The sequence below is a fragment of the Plasmodium knowlesi genome (genome assembly GCF_000006355.2).
Source record: "Plasmodium knowlesi strain H genome assembly, chromosome: 11".
In the NCBI taxonomy this organism is placed as follows: domain Eukaryota; phylum Apicomplexa; class Aconoidasida; order Haemosporida; family Plasmodiidae; genus Plasmodium; species Plasmodium knowlesi.
Window position 1 is genome coordinate 33282 of NC_011912.2, and position 19271 is coordinate 52552.

At 30.3% G+C, this 19271-nt stretch overlaps 4 protein-coding genes across 4 annotated transcripts; 3 read left to right on the top strand and 1 right to left on the bottom strand.

Moving 5' to 3' along the window:
* Window positions 1–2464: 2464 nt before the first annotated feature.
* On the top strand, window positions 2465–4386 carry PKNH_1100600 (tryptophan-rich antigen; the record flags this gene model as incomplete). The annotated part of the gene is made up of 2 exons (XM_002261151.1): window positions 2465–3397; window positions 3583–4386. The coding sequence occupies 2 exons, from the start codon at window positions 2465–2467 to the stop codon at window positions 4384–4386; spliced, it is 1737 nt and encodes a 578-aa protein (XP_002261187.1).
* A 3757-nt stretch (window positions 4387–8143) lies between these two features.
* PKNH_1100700 (Plasmodium exported protein, unknown function) lies at window positions 8144–9019 on the top strand (the record flags this gene model as incomplete). Its single annotated transcript, XM_039114118.1, has 3 exons — window positions 8144–8212; window positions 8390–8604; window positions 8728–9019. The coding sequence occupies 3 exons, from the start codon at window positions 8144–8146 to the stop codon at window positions 9017–9019; spliced, it is 576 nt and encodes a 191-aa protein (XP_038969738.1).
* A 4477-nt stretch (window positions 9020–13496) lies between these two features.
* PKNH_1100800 (Plasmodium exported protein, unknown function) lies at window positions 13497–14451 on the top strand (the record flags this gene model as incomplete). The annotated part of the gene is made up of 2 exons (XM_002261152.1): window positions 13497–13684; window positions 13869–14451. The coding sequence occupies 2 exons, from the start codon at window positions 13497–13499 to the stop codon at window positions 14449–14451; spliced, it is 771 nt and encodes a 256-aa protein (XP_002261188.1).
* Window positions 14452–16676: 2225 nt separating this feature from the next.
* On the bottom strand, window positions 16677–17478 carry PKNH_1100900 (conserved Plasmodium protein, unknown function; the record flags this gene model as incomplete). The annotated part of the gene is made up of 2 exons (XM_002261153.1): window positions 16677–16904; window positions 17098–17478. 2 exons carry the CDS (start codon window positions 17476–17478, stop codon window positions 16677–16679), a joined length of 609 nt encoding a protein of 202 aa, XP_002261189.1.
* Between the last annotated feature and the right edge of the window lie 1793 nt (window positions 17479–19271).

Genomic DNA, 19271 nt, shown 5'->3' on the forward strand with positions numbered 1-19271 from the left:
AGCCCCATCTTTTCCTAACAATATACATTATTCGAAATAAAGCCATTGGATTATGTTGTATGAAATGTACTATCATAATTTGTACTATGTATGGAGGTTTAAACACAGACATGCTTCTTCTTTATATTGTGTTATTAAGAATTAATAAGAACAAGAAACATGCACAAGTACAATATACATCGTTCTTAAGAGAACGAATAAATTTACTAATTTCTATTAGGGGTACCTTTGGGGAGCTAAATTTACCATGGTAGTTTCTAAGCTGACATATATCACAATATGTTTTTCCTCATTTTCTTTAAAATGTATTCAAACTTATTTTATATTCATTTTAAATACGTATACTTTGTGGTTATATGATTTTCGTTGCAATTTTTCAAAGAGGATAAATTTTGTGAAAGATGTTGTAGATTTTTTATTTGTCCACTTCACTGAACATTACTCCGTAATACAAAATTATCGTAGAGCATGTTTTTAACATTATATCACATAATCCAAAGGATAAAAGGATAAAATAAATTTATGACTAAGTACTATTCCGGCTACACTCCCTAAATTATTTCGTTAGTTGTAAATATTACTGTCTCTCTTCTTTATTTACTTCTGTGCCAAATTGCTGCTTCCCCTGTATAACATGCTATACTTCATGGAAACGTCATTTTCCCCCTTTTTTGGACAATTCAAAAAAATTTCAGGATTCATTTTCATAATTTACTACATACCCAGTTTCCCATATTACGCGCTTTTCCCCATATGAATAGTACTCGCAAATGGACCGCTCTAGCTATATATAACAATCTGCATATTTATTGATACTTTACACGCAATATGCAACTAAAATAACATGATATTATAATAGGGATGTTCCATTCTTTTACATATGGATAATTAAATTATTTGTCCAAATTATAAAAATTGCTCTTAAAATTGGAACATAGTTAAATAATCTGCATTCCCTTTTTTCCTTAACGCACTATTTTGCCATTTGCGCGATGATATTAAAACGATATTTAAATTATAATATGTAGGTGGTAAATATATACATATACATATAATCCACTTTTATCAAAACCAGATCATTCTATTCGCTAAGCAATTTTTCGTCCCTATTATTTCCGTACATAAGAACCTTTGAATTTTGGAATTTTCACTCTTTGCATGCCAATCCATATTATTCCCCTTCAATTTTAATTTAATTATTATTTATTCTTTTCCCAGTTCCATAAATTGTCATTGCAGAAATGTTAAAAAAAAAAAAAAAAAAAAAGGAAAAAATCATCTTCTAATAAGTTGTGCCGCGGAGAATATTATGAACCTCATAAAATTACAAAAGTACGATAACGCGCAAAATTATTATTCCCTCAACGTGCATAAAAATATTATGACACAAAGTGGGCATATATTATCTCGAATTAAAAAAAATGTATACATAAACAACAACGAAGAAGGAATCTATTTCTGTTTTATTTTTATGCTCTAATAAATAACAACATAATTAATTTTATACTGTTAAATTTATTGTGTTCTATGTATACATATATGTATATATAAATAATGCACATGTAAATTCTCTTAAAAACAAGTTTTAAAAAATACCCGAGAAATCCGAATTTATTTTTTTGCTAACCTAATATCTTATTTATATGATATTCTAAATTCTCCGTAGCGACAACGTCGACTTAATAGAATATTAAAAATAAATACATAATTAATATATTAATATATTCGTTATGTAATAATTAAATTTGTTCGGATTTACATATATACAAATATATGCTTTTAAGAATATTTATTAACAAACGTAAAAAAATTTGTTATTCATTAAAAAATGTTATTTTTCTAAGATTTCATTCTAAACAAAAATAATTCAGATGAGCAGAGTTTCGGGAAAATAAGGTACTCGAAATTAGCGGTATCCTAACAGAGTTGCATTTTCATACATTATGCATATGGTTTTCATTTTAAATTACTTCTTCCTTATAATTTCGTTATTTATTCAAAGTGATATATTATGTACAGTTTACTAAAGCATTAAATGTTTAACGGACAATAAATACGTCGATATAATTGCATACTCATATTTCAGTAAGAAATTACTCCTTTAAAAAAAATTCGTGATTTTTGTCCTATTATTTCATGCTCCTCTATTGAACAATATTGCGGTATAATAAACCCCGTAAACACGTCATTGTACCTGACCCATTCTTCATGGAAAGTCCCCCCTATTACATAATGTTCTGATTTGAATAGTATATGTTTTTCCTTTTTTTTTTCCTGCTTTTTTTTATATTCCCTTGTTGATACATTATTATTTCTTCGCCCTATATAAAGAAAATCGTAAATATGAAATATTTTACAACCTCACCTTCGCGTTCACTATTAAAGTTGTTTTAAAAGGTAGACATTTGCCACTACTTTAGTTTTTTAAAAGACCCACACAGTTTCTATTAATGTATAACGAAAGATGGAAGCGGAAACTCATACAGAAGGTAGCGCTTTAGCAGATAATAACTCAGAAAACCAAACTCTCGATAAAGCTGAAAGTGAGCATGTTATGCAAAATGAAGGTCCACTAGAGACAGAAGCAGTAATTTCTGATGAACAAGAACAAGAAACATTGTCAAACGATGGATTACAAGACAGCATACCAGATGATGATGTACAAATCGAAAATTTAGAGTCACATGAAACACTTGATGGGAAAATGGATACCCCGGGTGCTGTAGACGAGGTTCCTATAAACCAAGATTCTTCGCATAACCAAGACTTAGGTAAAGAAGCGATGGATGTCGAAATGCAAAGCGATGGCCCAATGGCTGATGGAGAGCCACTTGGTGAACCCGAAAATGCGGAAGGCACACATGAAGAAATGGCAGATGAGGTGGCAGATGCGCAGGAGGAGGGCACTGACAACGTAGTAGGCAATGAAGAGGTATCCGTTGAAACGGTAGATGAGGGTGACGTAGTTGGAGAAATAACTGAAAATGATAACGCGAATGGAGAACCGGAGAAAATGGATGATATTAATGCAGAAGATACTAACGCAGAGGGCCATAATCCAGAAATTGATGAGGACATGGAAGCGACAACTCATGCTGATAGCGGAGAGATGGAACCTCTTGCAGCAGATAGTCCCGACACTGTTAATACAGATACAGATGAGAACATGGGTAACACCTTAGGTAGTAAAATAATAAGCAGTCCTACCCTATTGAATGGAAAATTTTTTGATAATAACTTTCTCGTTAAACTTGAAGACAACACTTTTATACGGAAACTAAGAGAAAGCTACAGGAACCTATTCACGCTATCGGGATTTTTAGGTTTCGCATTCACAATTTTAACTGTTGTTTTTTTTACAATAGCGTGTGCGCACTTTCTGAAGCAACTTTCAATGGTAAGTCTGAAATTTCATTCAAAAGGAGTTTTTTCTTTTCAAGTGGGTCCATAATATTCTATGCCCATCTGATCTAATTTTTTTCTGTTAAAACTTATCTTTACTGTGTTATGTGTTACTTCCTCATTTCCAATCTTCATATGTATCTTATTGCTCCCCTCCCTTATTTTCCCTTTTTCTTACAGTCGCTACAGAAGCATCAGCAGAATATATTTGCAAAGGGGGATCCATTCCTTACTACTAAGGAAGAGGATTTTTATCAAAACACCCCAGAGGCAATGGAAAGATGGAAGGAAAACGAATGGAACATGTGGAAGAGACATTTGGATTACAGCTGGGGAGAATTCAACCAATCTGTAGAAAATGGGAAAAGGATATGGCTTTCAAATAAAGAGAAAGATTGGGAAGACTGGCTAAGATTTATGGAAAAAAAATGGATGCATTATAATGAAAGAATGGATATAGAATATAATTCCAACCTTTTTGAAATATCTGAATACTGGAATGACCAACAATGGGAAAAATGGATAAGAACAGAAGGAGAACAATTGATGGAGTTAGATTGGAAAAAATGGATGTATGAAAATAAATTTTCCTTAGATGTTTGGGCTTCAAAAGAATGGTCCGAATGGAAAAAAGAAAAAATAACGTCATGGTTGTTCTGTGACTGGAAAATGAATGAACAGAAATATTGGGAAGAGTGGGAAAGTAAGAAATGGCGAAAATTTTTATATTTAGGAGAGAGACGGAAGTGGATCAAATGGAAAGAAAGAACAAATAGGGAATGGGAAGAGTGGAAATACTGGGTTCACAAAAAAGATAACGTATTCGTAAATAACAAACGGAATTGTTGGTCCAAATGGAAAAATGAAAGGCGAGATATGTTTGATGATTGGATGAAACCTTTTATTGAAAAATGGATAAAACGAAAACAGTGGAATGTATGGAAAGAAGAAAGAAATTATGCGCATGCCAGATATAATGCCTAAAAAGAAAAGCATAAGAATAGTTAACCAAGTAAAGGGAGTGTCGGCTAATTATAGCAATCTGCATTCTCGCATTCGAATTATTAATCCTAATATCTTTCGACCAACAAATTCAGATATATATATAAAAAAAAAAGAGCGAAATATTTAGTTTGTATAAAAAAAATTATAGTAAAATGTAAATTCTTCAAAATTAGCAATATAATATTTGTAGAATCATTTGAATTCCTGCTTTGTTCCCATTTTGAATATGATTACATTCACAGCAAAACAATCAGCTCACTTCAAAGTCTACTTCACTTTGTACCACCAAATTTAAGTACGCACCTATTTCAAAATGCGAATTCGTAAAATTTGTTATAAAATATGTGTCATTTGAAAAAAAAAAAAAGTTCTTCTAAAATTTGTTTGTATTGCATATGCGTATATATACACTCATAGTAGTATAATTTGTAATGCTGTGCAATTTTCAGAAATATTGATCCTCCTATATTAGGAAAAGTAGTATATCATACTCACTTTCCACATTTCCAAAACAGCAGTAATTTATTTGACGTTACATATGCAGTTTATATGTATATATATATTTTTTTTTTATCATATACAATTGTAAAAATTATTTGTAACAATTATTTGTTACAATTTCTGTATTTCAATCGTGATATTTATGTATCATCATTTACATAAATATATTATAATGTTTCAACATTAGTTCTAGGCGAGTTTTACATTCTTTTATTCTCCTTTTTCTTTTTTTCTTTTTTTCTTTTTTTATCTTTGGAACTTTTAATATTTTTTGTCTGATAGATAATGCAAAACATTATTCTTAATAAACATTATTATTACCTCCTAAGCCATCCTTTTAAATAATTATTCGCGGCGTAAAAATATCTTTACATAAACGGTCACTTTGCAAGTACCGTATTCGTTTCGTCCGCTCTATCTAGAAGGAAGGTCACATAGAAGGAAGCGCTAATTCTATAGACTTGCGCATTTCCATATTCCGTTGGTTACTTCATTCCTGCGAGGATCATCTCACTGTGATAGCATCATTGTCGCGCAGTTTCTCTATCAATATATGCTAAAATGGGAAAGCAAAATTTTTAATAATTCTTGTAACACTGGTCAAAAGCTACTACACTATACTTACCCCCTATGTATGCACGTGCTCATCGTATAATTTTCCATCACCCATGTTTAATTTTCTTTATTCTAACACCATTTTCTATATTTTTTACTTGTCACATTTAGGATGACGTTATTCCTCTAATATCTTCAACATGAATGTTCATTTATTTGCGTAGTTCTGTCTACAATAAGCAAATATATTTGGAAATGTGTTTGACCTACGGTTCTTCGTACCAAAGCCAATTCTTCAACCTCTTTTATGACATACCACGTAGAGGAGGTCCCAAAAGAGAAAAATATTTCTTTTCTATGTTAAGAAATTACTCGAAAACGCCACAGTAAAAATGCGGATGACAAAATGTAAAATATTCTTTTTCGAAAAAAATTTAAAGCCAAACAAAGGAAAACGGAAGTTGATAAGAAACGTAGGGCAAGAAATTGAACTTTAACGTTTTTTAAAAATGGACATTTAAGCATGCTTTTTGCTGATAATGATTCACCATAAAATCGGGAATTTGGCTAAGGAACATAAAATTGGAAGTGTCACCAATTAATCAAAGTGCAAAATAAAATTTATGTAAACCTGGTAAATATATATACGCAATGTAATAGATATACGTATAGAATTAACAGGAAAGTGACTCATTGTAATAGAATGTTTCAACTTGAAAAGCTTAAAATGGTGGTATCAACGAATTGGACAAAAGAAGCATTTCATCATGTGGATTATTTCCGACAAAATAGCAAAATGGACGAGAGACAAACATATTTTTGCATAATCTATCAATAAGCCCATGTGAACAAATCACTTCGAAATGAATGAAGAATCCATCGAATAATTAATAAGAAGACTGAACAGAATGGAACTGCCCCTACCTACTTTCTACAAACTTGGGATATACAATACCCCACACGCCATTGTACCATTAAAGGAAAAAAAACACACGTAAGGAACAATTTAAAATGGAAAATGACTCGCTTTCCCCAACTAATCTCCCCAATTTGATGACATTTTGAGCTCATATTTTTCCTTTTCAACACAAACTGATGATTTATTACAAAGAATGAAAAAATCGAAAATTACTATCAACATATCTTTTTCTAACGAAAAAAGTAGGGCCAAAATTAGTACTTAACCTTTATGACTGTTAATTAGCTATCCAAATATGACACTCTCTATTCTAATGCTTCTGCGTATTAGATGTCCATGTGCGCATTTAATTAATTTCACTGAGGAGAAAAAAATTGTTCTATATTTATAATTCCCTTCACATAATTGTCATATATACCTGAATTGCGCCACTCCAGCATAACAAAAATTGGCCAAAATGCAGTGCCGAAGGAATGTAAAATTTAGTGATAGAAAAATGTTATTCCGCAACTTTTACTCATTCCATACACAATAATATCTACATTTTCCTTTTACAATTTTTAGTAAAATCGCAAGGTTTGATTTTTGCCAAGTAAACACATAAATATATACACATAAATCTGCGCGGGCGATGATATATATTTCAAAGTATTCCTCTATATATATAAATTTTATTCTCTGTGTGTACAATTTTATATCTAAACGGAGAGTGGATAACATTATCCTGTGCGCGTTCTATAGTACATTACCTCATAACCTCTTATTTTTTCCTTCTTTTTTTTTATTCATTTTATTTGGGCTCATGTTGTGATAGGATAAAATTTATATGATTACAATTATTAATATTTTTTATCATGAAATTCCAGCTGGTATAGTATGCTACGGTGAGATTCACCAAGGGATAACTCAAACATGTTTACTAAATTATTTTAGCCTAAAAAATAATTTAATAGAATTATGTATAATATATCATTCTTTAAATAACCCGTTGGTTAATCCTTTTAGCACATTTTTTTTTTTTTTTTTATTAGAATTAACTGCAATGTCGGATGGACATTCTCTCTATATGCATGGTTTTATATACTTATTCTAATATATACACAAATAAGCAAGTGCATAAGGGTTTTAAATTATTTTGATCAAATTAACACACATACCCCCCAGTAACTAGCATGTATAATTCCTTCAATCACCCTTTTGTTATTTACCCATAATTGAGAGATATTATATAATTTAAAGTGTCTGTCCCCCTCCGTATATTGATCCCGCTGCTCGTATTCCTCCTACCCTTTTCTTCCGTTTCATACACTTTTAAAAATTCGGTAATCTTTTTTCCTAGTAATAACGTAATGTAAATTCTTTCTAATTCATATTTCTTGGAAAAATATTATAAAATAATAAAAGGGGCTTTTTTATTTGTGCACTTATTTTTACTTCAGTTTTATGTTATTTTATAACACATTACATCCCTAAACCTAAAGATCCTATGATCTGTGTTGAGCAGATAATTTCAGTGCGATCTTTTTAACAGTATTTCTTCTTTTCTGATTACAAGTAGAAATTCAGTATCATTTATATTTATAGAAATATATTTAACAATACTTTATTTTCATTTTAATCACTTTCAATTTGACGTGTAAAAAGTTTAAAACAATTCGTCGTATTGCTGAAAAATATTGAAATTTAAAAGCAAAAGCGGAAACCTAATTACCCAATAACTTAAATAACACGAAGAAATATACGACTAATAATAGGAAGAAAATGCTGTACCTTTGCGTCAAACTTTTTCTATTTATTTCTTTAATCTGTGTGTTGCAAAATTTTAATGATGTAAGCAGAATAATATACATGTTAAATAATGCAAAATGGAAAAAGGGCCATTTCTTTTATTCTTAATTTTTTTTCTAATTTCCTCATATGTAACTGGCATTTTTGCGTTACTAAGAGGCATATGCGATTACTCCATTTTGTACAAAATGCATACATGCTTTTTTTTCTTCTTTTTAGGGCACACACTATAACCCCAGGAACGGCTTTAAAATTAGCCGACAATTAGCCTTTGTTCATGGACATGGACATGGACATGGCCATCATACCCATACTGTTCATAACCACTGTACCGAAACCGTTGTGGAAAAATGTGGATCAAGAGATCCCACTTCCATTAATAAATATAAACGTGATCCATCATACGATTTCCCATTTGACCGACCTAAATGCAGGTGAAATATTAAACATCATCACATCACCTTATTTCCTCATACTTTTTCTACAACAACTGTAGGTGCGACGACTACCGACTGCGTTACTAATTTACCATGTTCCCCCATAATTTCTCCCTGCAGACCTGGACATATGAATATCCATGCACATACACCAGTGGTTGTTGGTCCAGCGTACCCCCCAATGGTACCGGGAGTAGTTGCTGATCCGATTGCAGCTGCCATGGGTCATCCTCCTGTACCTTATCCACCATGTGCAGGTTTCATGGGATTCAGACATCGATATATAACACCAATGGTAACGACTTTTATGGCATTACCATATTATGGTAGAGGAATAGTATCATTTCTTATACTAGCGGTAGTATCAGCCATTTTTGTAGGTATTTTTGCTGCTTTAGGATTCATCGGTTAATAAACGTTAGATTTCTTAAGTTCCCTTCTGTATAATAGAGGGGACACAATACAAAAAAGCGTTTATTATATTTATCAAAATGAGAAGTACGATTAATCAATACAATGGCCATTATACATAACAGAAATTAGTAAAGGAGAATATCATAATATTACGAAAAAAGGGAAGACACCTATATCATTAAATTTAAGATTACAAGTTCCTTATAGTTAATTACACATTTATTGAATATTAAGAAAGATACAATCTATATGGCCAATTGTAAATATCTTATACAATTACGCACTTATCAATGTACTAATACAGATTTCTTCGTAATATATAAATATTTTCCATAATTTTTCTTCTGAAGATATTTTTAAATTTTTTCTCCAAAGAAATATCGATTTATTAGTACACAAATATAATGTTAAATCATAATTTACATATATTTTAATATTAATCTGTACTACTATTTTTTTTATCGAAGCCAGAAAATTTCGAGAAGATTTAATACATGTGTATATATATATTATTTATTTCTATTCCATTTTAATAAAAAATCTATAAAAAAAAAAAAAGAAAAAAAATTAAGCGAAGAACGCAGAAGAGTCAAGTACAAACATGAAATTTTCCAAATTATGCAAACTGACACAGATCATAAGTTAAAGGAGAAAATTTCTGTTTTTTACATGAAATATGAATAGAACCCCTCTATGCTTTAAAATGTTTTTCATGCATGTGTCTTATTTTAAGACACATTTTTTGCATACTTATTTTCTATATACACAAGAATAGCTGATTTACCACAACTCCAATTTTCCGTAGCTCTCTATGTAATTATAAAACTCGAACATGTAAATTCTTTAAATATTTAATATACGAAACGGTTAGTGAAAATTTGGAGGAATTCTTTCAAATTTTGTTCACCAACTCACTAAGAAATAATTATAAATATGTTCTTTTTCATACTCCAGAAGGAGAAAAAGAAGTGGTGCCTTACAAGATACTCATTGAATGCACGAATTAATGCGCAAATTATTAATATGGAACAATTTGTCATCTATTCCTAATTTTTTTTCTCTAGCTAGAAATGTCATGGTACGAGAGAAATATATACATACATACTACTTTTGAGAGTGTGCAAACAAATATTGCCACTTTATGTTGACTCAGGTTTCAATTTGTGAAAAAAGGGTTAACTTTTTGCTCGATTAACCGGAAGGAAGTAACAATATTGCGCATGTTTATCTGTCTACACATGGATCATATATATGTACGTCAGATAATACATCAACATTTGGGAATGTGAAGGACACTGCTGCTTGACGTCATATTACCCAATTCATTACTAAAATTTATGATGTTTCCTATTTTTCTCCTCACTTTTATATATTTATATAAGTATTAATTGAGAAAACGATAAAGTGGTGTTAAGAAGTTATAAGAAAATGCTACAGAAATGCGATGGCAAGGAGATAATGCGACGCTAACAGCACGCATCATTAGGACACATTATCTAAAATGATGAATGATATTTCCCGCTCTGTGATAACGGCATTACTTTTAAGAATTTATTATTTTTTCCCATGCTAATTTATTTTCCAAATGATTTTAGTTTATATTATCTTTTCGCTTAATTCATTTACCATGTCGACAGATAACGTTTTTCTTTTTTCTCATATACATTTAAATATTTCACGATTATATTGTTTAATATATTTTTATTTCCAGTTTCATTTGATTCACCTTTTTTTTTTTTCGACCCTGTATATTTTAACTTTCCCTGTGCACTATGAAATTGCGAATGTCTGGTGAGTGGTTTTTGTGCACCTCTCGGGCGAAGCTTCCGTATTAGATTAAACTCCCCTTTATGCTTCTCATCCCTGGGTGTATCATTTACTACGCTGACTGCTGTACATTCTTTACCATTGTATTCTTCACCTTATTTAGGTATCCCACACAATCTGATATATTTTTTTTTTATAGCCCCCATTTTGCAGCTTTAATATAAATAACCCTCATTTCCTGCTAATAATATCTGCTTTTCAAAAGTATTGCATTACTGTACTCGCATTGCTGCGTCATGATTTACTAAGGACGTACTCATAAAAATAACCTCTCCAACACATTAGCGGTGTGTACTTGTTTGCATCTCTATATTGTAATCCCAAGTTTGAAGTGAAAATATGCACTACAAACATGTTAATATAATGTTCTTAAATTATTCTTAATCGTTGCTGGTATATACAATATATCTTACTAATAAATAAATATGCACAAATTAATAAACAAGTACATATTTGTAAAAAAGAAGGAAAAATACGCACGTGTACTTTTTGCCTTGTGCTGCCGAACGTTTCGCTACTAATTCCACATTTGGTGTTTCCAGTTTTTCCCAATCCTTTTGGAAATAACCGCTACACTTACACGTACTATCAAGATGTAGCCATTTCTTATTTTAAGTGTTTAATTGATAAGCCAAGACAAGCATTGATCAAAGGTAATTACAAACAAGTACGGCCAGTTTAAAGGTGGACCATTTTTTCTCTGCGTTTAGGTAATATATACGAGCGCACATTATATGAACCTTACTATGAATCACAAATACTACACTTGCACACTTCAGTTGTCACAACATTACACCACTTCGGCCATTTCGTTTTCATAGATATAGTACCATATGTTCTAAGTCAAAATATATAATTAAAAAATTTGCAGTCTTGGTTGAACACAGAAAGGAAATGTGAAAACGCAATATTCACTTGTTCATCGAATTTTTTTTTTGTAAAAACGGATTAATCTACTATAAATAATGCCTTTCAAGCGAAACGGAGGAACACAGCATCCACGACGTCACTATGACAAGGTGATGTGCCTGTTCAGCGTCTAGATGCCTATGAATTTTTATGTGCATACCTACACATGACACAAGTGAAAACGGTTTATGCACTTTCCTCTATTTAACAAACATATAGTCATACACATAACATTATGTGTAGAATCACGCAGAAAATATAGATAAGACCTGCTAGTTTTAACAAAAAATTTCCCAATGGGATGCCTCAAATTTTTGTAATGGGGAAAATTGTTATATAAACTATGAATATAATCCAGCACACACTCTTTATTATTAAGAGGAAAGAAAAACTGTGTATCTCTTACGAAAACAAAAGGTTTTCAAAAAATACACTTCAAAAGGCTCATTTTTGTGAAGGCCCTCTTGTAACCCCCCTTTGGCAGTACCTTTTCACATGTGCTTACATAACAAATAATATAGAAAATGTTGTTTGCACCTCAACTAACAAGACACAGCGAATACTTCGTTCCAAAGCAGAATTTTACACGTAATAAAGTTCTCTTCATTAACATGTAACAAGTTCTGTGTTATCAAAAAAATATATTATACTGTTTGTTTACTTTAAAAACATAATTCGTCAACTTCCTGAATCTGATTCCCCTTATTCCAGCACTAAATATATGAACAGGAGTGTCTAGAAGAACAACTCTAAGGTTCCTTTTTTATAACAGCACCATGTTTTATTATAACTTTTTGGGAGCGCACGTTTAACACAGTTTTATAATATATACGAACAATATGTGCATTCTTTTTCCCCCATTTAAAGTTAAAAATGATACATAATACATTTCCTTCGTAATGCGTCCCACTCATATATATATACATCTCGCAACAAAATGTGATAATTTTATAAATACATATTTTCAAAACAAGAAAATGCTATTTTTTGGCCTAACAACATATATATTTTAACTTCTTAATTTTTTTGTAATATATTTTAATTATCAATTTTGAAAAAATATAACGAAAAAGAAGTAAAAAATTGTATAGCTAGCTAATAGTTCTGCATGATGTGATATTCAGTAAAATACGCTGCATACATCTAAATTAAATTATCACCTGTTGAAATGTATATATATACATGTATACACAACGTATGAGATCATTTTTACAAAATAAATAAAGGTGCGCTAATAAAACTATTCTTGGGCATACATGTTCGACCGAATAATTTAATTATATACATGCTTATAAGCAGTACCTTCGTTTCCAATCCCCCCATTTGTATTTTCATCTGTTTCCCCACGATTAACATTCTAATTCTACATTTTAATGATAACCACTTTTTTTTCTTTCCATCTTAATTATGTGACAGAATGTACATATTTCCTTTTTAGTAGCAAATTTTATGATAAAAAAAAAATATATCTTATTTATTAATAGCCACTATTTAGTTGGACCATATTTATAAATTCTTCGTTGTACTTTTATCACGTAGAAGAGATAAATTCATACGTACTTGGATGAAATACCTCTATTTATTTGTGCGTACTCGAAGAGCACATTTCCTTAATTCAATTAACTGGGGGTCTAACGACCACCCGAACTCCAACCTAATAGTGAATTCATTCTTATGAGTCTATTATATATTTAAAAAAAAAAAAATAGAAAAAAAAATTTGATATGTCTGGTTATAAAATGATAAACATTAATACCAACTCGAAAAATGAAACACATGGAACAAGAAAAAAAGAGTCGACACCCATTTTAACGTTATATTCAATTGTAAATTTTAATCGCAAAAATGTAAGGGTAGTTAAAGTTACTAGTTTTCTAAGCTTTGTGCTCCTGTCCTTTTTATTCCTCAATTGTCATTTTTTCATCCGGTATGTGTGACGCACAATTTTTTTTTTTTTTTAAATTATATTCATCTTCGTACATATGTTCATGTAAGCATGCAGGTAGATGCTTAATCCCTGAATTCGTACCTCACCTTTTAATTAATATATAGTTAAAGACACATATAATTATTGCACAATTCTGTTACACAACTCTCCTTTTAATTTATAGGAACGGCAAGAAATATAATAACAACGCTGTTGCATTCCAAAGTGAATTAAGTCTACCAAATGGAAGGATCTTAGCGACGAATGAAACGTTTAATGAAGAAGAAAAAAACTTTTTCACATTTAAAGATGAAAACGATGAGAAACTCCGAAGAGATGATTCGCCATACTTGAAAGTGTACACTAATATAAATGATCTAAATGATCTAAGTGTAAAATCGTCTGAAATATGGAAAAAAGTAATTCAAAATATGAAAGATTATTACTATAAGGAAACAGTTCAAATGGATGACAGATGGAGAGATTTTATGTGGACCATGAAATGGAAAAAACATTACATACAAAATGTACACAGCATGATTAATAAAGTTCTTCAAGACTTAAATAATCCAATAACAGAAAAAGAAAAAATAATTAACACCTGGTTGCAAATATCTGAACAGGACCTAGAATTTTTTCTCAAGTGTGTTAAGGAACAGTGGCACAAGGTCGTTTCGGATCAACTGAAAAAAACTATCCAGGATGTGAAAACGACAAATGAAGTTGCCAAAGATGTGGAGAACCAACTGGACGAAAAAAAATTGTAACAAAAATGTGGAATCAGGCAACCTTTACATTAAATGGATAAATTCACTAAAGTGAAACGAAGCATTGTGGAGATTTGCCGTATTCAGATCCAAATGAACAATTATCCGATGAATTAAGAATGTGAAATGTTTTTTTTTTTTTTTTTTTTTTTTTTTTTTTTTTTAGTGTGAATTTTTAAAACATTCTAAAGCAATTAGTAAGATAAGATGAAACACGTAAAACATGAATGTTCAGCGAGGGGGAGGGAAATTAAATTCATAATATCTCACTTTTAATTATTTTTTTTTTTGTTTTATTTTTTACATATAATATGATTTTTGCACACGGTATAATTTGTGCATACTACTGTGGCTTATGTTTTTATAGACTACTTATAAAAACATGAAATTTACATAACATTCCTCAATCTCCCCCATTTCTTTTTCCCTTTTATTATTTTTTTTTTTATGAAGACCCTGAACCCTCACTTTTTTTTGTGGAGTGTGGGAATATTCATTCGTCGCAATTACATTTACACTTTTTATTAGTCATTTCCACATTTGCCATTCCTTTTTAATAATATTATTGGCAATAGACGATATGAACTCTTCCCATACATACATTTTCAAAATATAAAGCATAGTTGTTTTAAGGAATTTTCACCCCTTTGAATTTGACTTCCCCCCTAACTATTAACAGTGAGAAAGGGGACACAGTAATGTGTACAAATTATATGTATATCGTTAGAAGTTACATTTTTTTTATGCAGCTACTTCAACTTGAAACCGCTAAAAGTGGGATCAATTTTATGTGATAATGCCGCAAATATGACCTCTATAGAACAGCCCTCTTGTGTAATAATAACATAGGCAGAAACATAAGAATGCGTAAATAATTTTTTTTAAAGTTATATCAACATTTCTGTTCTGTTTGTTATAAGCTTACACTATTTCTAAGGTTAATTTAATCCACTTAGGGTAAGCAGAATGAAGGACCAAAAGAAACTCTTAAAATATAGTTACCTTGGTTACGTTTTCCTCTCTTATATTTACAACTGTTAAAGAAGAATGTAACACCGGATGGTATTTATATAGAAAGGGGGGAAACTGAAAACGCATGCAGTTATCTGTGTCCACACTCGTTTCGCTGTATCTCTCTAAATATCCTTACGTGTAACTATTAACGAATTCGAATCTTAATTTAAAAGGATAATTTTCCTTTTCCATGCAGAATGAAATTTCGCCAACATTTCTACACATAAAAAGGACAATTTTTTATTGACAATTTTATTTTTGCGCAATATGCTCGTGCTATGCTTAAATCAGAAATGTTTTTATCCCCTTCTTCATTTCTTATTTTAAAACATCTTATATTTTAGGATGTTAATTTAATAAGAAACGAATTGTTAACAAATATAGCCCGTTAAATAAGTTCGTCGTATAGTTTTACTTTATAATTATTTTAACATATCGAAAAAGAAGAAAAAAAAAAAAAAAAAAAAGGGTAAATATAAAATAACAAAACACAGCGTACATCATTTTCTGGGCTAAATAGGCATTTCAAACGAATTTTTTTTTTTTTTTTTTTTACAAATCATAATAATTCATTAAGTTGAATTAAAAGGAAGAACGTTCATTTTTTTTTTTTTTTTTTTTTTTTTTTTATACATGTATATATAATGTAGCAAAGCGCATTCATTTGCATCCGAGCATCAACGTGACTTGCACTCTTAATGAAAGGTGTATTGTTTGTATTTTATGTAATATATTTTTTAATGAAACAAATTTGTGTACAAAAATCTTCCGAAGGGGGGATTGGTCGTTATCCGTCTACCCGTCTCGTGTATTCTTCCAGTGAGGTCATTATAGTAGTAATATCTAGCAAACATGCACTTTGCCCCAAGTAATGGACTAGAAAAAGGGGGGCGAAATTTGATATGAACGTTTACAACTTGGTGGTACCAGAAAATATCCCATTTTACATACATATGATGTATACATATATGGCAACTCTAAATGCAACCCATATCTAAGGGATGAATTTCAAAACAGACACTGTGGGCATATCTGATTATATTTGCATTTTTCTTACACCTTCAATCCCCATGGTTCTTTTCTTCATCAATTTCGTTGTGATATTATACGAAATCAGCAGCATATTCATTTTTTTGCTGCACCATTTTGTTTCAATCTCTCTTCTTTCTGTATCTTTTCTTCTAACCCCATAAATGATCTTATAAAATTAATTAAGCCTCAAAGATATGGCCTCCATTTATTAATTCATCTGCTTTTTGTTTGGCTGCTTCTTCAGCTAATCTCTTAGCTCTTTGGCATGGGCATTCTCCAGCTGGGCCGTCATTGTTCGCTGGTTTTTCGCCTTTGTTTTTGCAGGTGCATCCTTCATGCCCGTGCTCATGGTGGTCGTGGTGTTCATGGCTTTCTCCAGTTAGGTAAGACATTGGAAGCATTTTTGCCTATAAAGAAAAGGAAAATAGAGGGGTTATTTATATAGAGAAGGTAAAAACACGATATTCTGTTTTCAAAGGCTCGCCACATCGCCTGTCTTTCTACATGCTAAAATATGCCCGCGGTCCCCCTTCTCCTTTTCTGCAAACGAACAGAAAAATAATGTTTCCCAAAATGCGCAAAAAAAAAAAAAAAACTTACAATATTGGCCAAGTGTCCATTTTTGTACATGTAGATCAAACATCCAAGGAGAAATATTAATGCCAAAAGAGCTATGCCTCTTTTGTCAAAAAGGTTCTTAAAGGAATTTTTCAGTGAATCTAATAATGGTTCCTTTTCTTCTTCCTCTTCATCTTCTTCATCATCATCCTTTTCAGCAGTTGTACTACACTCATCATCAGTAGAGGTGCTCTTAAAGCCACTGAATATTCCTCTTACATAGTTATCTGCATCCTTAATGAGGGATGGGATTGAGCCCAGTGAAGATGATGTTTCTTCCTCGGGTACTGGGATAATATCATCCACCTGTTTAGTTTTCTCAGAACAAGATAAATCAAGACTACTCATGCTACTATCTTCCATTTTGAATTAATAGATAAAATAAATAATAATTTTTTAAGCTTATAAAAATCGCAGAAAATTATAGCAGAATAATTTTTAGCTATACAAATATATAATGTATATAATACAAGTTCTTCCTGTGATGTATTGATAAATTTCAATAATACAATAATTGCGAATAATTCTTTTTTTAATGAAAAATAATAAGAAATGAATGCTTTTTTTTTAAAACTTAAATGTCAAGCAATTAATTATTTTTCAAATTGATAAATTCTTAATTCTAAGATTAATTAGTAGTATTATTATCAAGAAAATGAAAATAGCAATAAGGAATATTTATTTTATTAATAAAATAATAATTTTAATTTTTTGAATTATTTTTTATTTTGTTATTTTCACAATTATTTTTTTTCCGCAACCCATATTTCGGAATAATTTAAATTAAAAAAAAAAAAAATTAGAAACATATAGAAATACGTTATTTAATTTACGTCGTTAACGGTTCTATAAATGCAAATAATGCATTTTATTAAAAATAATATTTTAGAAAATATATATTTTCCCTAAATATATTTAAAAGAAATTCAAAATAACTTTTATTAATTTTTGTCAGTTTATTTTATTTTAAATTCACTTAAGTTGTACTTTATTAAAAATTGTTAAAAATAATACAATTCTAAATAAAATGGAAAAGTTGTTCTTATTTTACCTTTTTGTATTATAATGAAATTAATTAATTTTAGATCTTGTCAAATTTTAATTAAATATAGGAGGAAAAATAAAATGGGAGGTGCATACAAAAGAAGCAAAATAATTCCATAGGAACAACATTTTTTTTAAGATAGGAAGAAATAAGGGAAGAATCGCATTGAAAAAGTGGATACTAATACTAGAATATTAGAAATTATTTTCATTTCATTTTTAATTAATAAAAATATATTAGTGAATTAAAATGGTAAAACTCCCTCATGCGATGGATGCTGTTTTTATACTTCGTATTCTTTTGTGCCTCTTTCCTCTGTATTTTTCCGTCTTGGGCGGTTTTTCAAAAAATTCTACAAAAATTCCATTCCGTTAAATTTAAGCAAGTTGCGCGGACAACCAATTTTAAGCGCGCATGTAAAAATCACGAAAATAGCAATTTTCTAGAGAAAAAAAAAAAAAAGAAAAGGGATAAGGAATTTAAAAAATTCCTCTCCGCTACTTCTCACGGTCATGCAGTAAATTACTCGCAAGGTTTTATTTATTTCATACCTTTGCATAAAAAAAGAAATACCCCATTTTAACTATTATCGCTCTTTTAGTTCCATGAAATAATAAAGAAGAAATTCTGGGAGGAAAGTAAAAAAAATAAAGAGGAAAAAAAAGCATGTATATTTTTCTCCCCATTAAGGAAGTAGCCGTCTTCAAAAAATGCATTTAACCAGAACAAAAATAGATGAATAATATATGACAATATTTTATTTATGTACATATAGAATTCTTTCCCTTTTATTTTTCCTTCTAAAATGAACTCATATATTTGCTTCCTTTTCTTATGTTGCCCTTACAAGTTTTTTTAAATATCAATAAGAACAGAACCCCCAGTTGCAAGATAAACTTGTTCTTCGTTTTTCTAGTTCCTTTGTAGCGCAACCCAGACAAATACGCTTTTTAGAAGAAGCCATTTATTCTAAAATATTTTGTTCTTACTGTTCTTTTTATCCTTCTTTTTATTCATTAACGGGGATAATATTATCTCCTTATCACCATTGAAAAAATTGCGCAATGAAAAATTAAATGTCTAAGAGGGGTTTGTTCCATATTATACTATA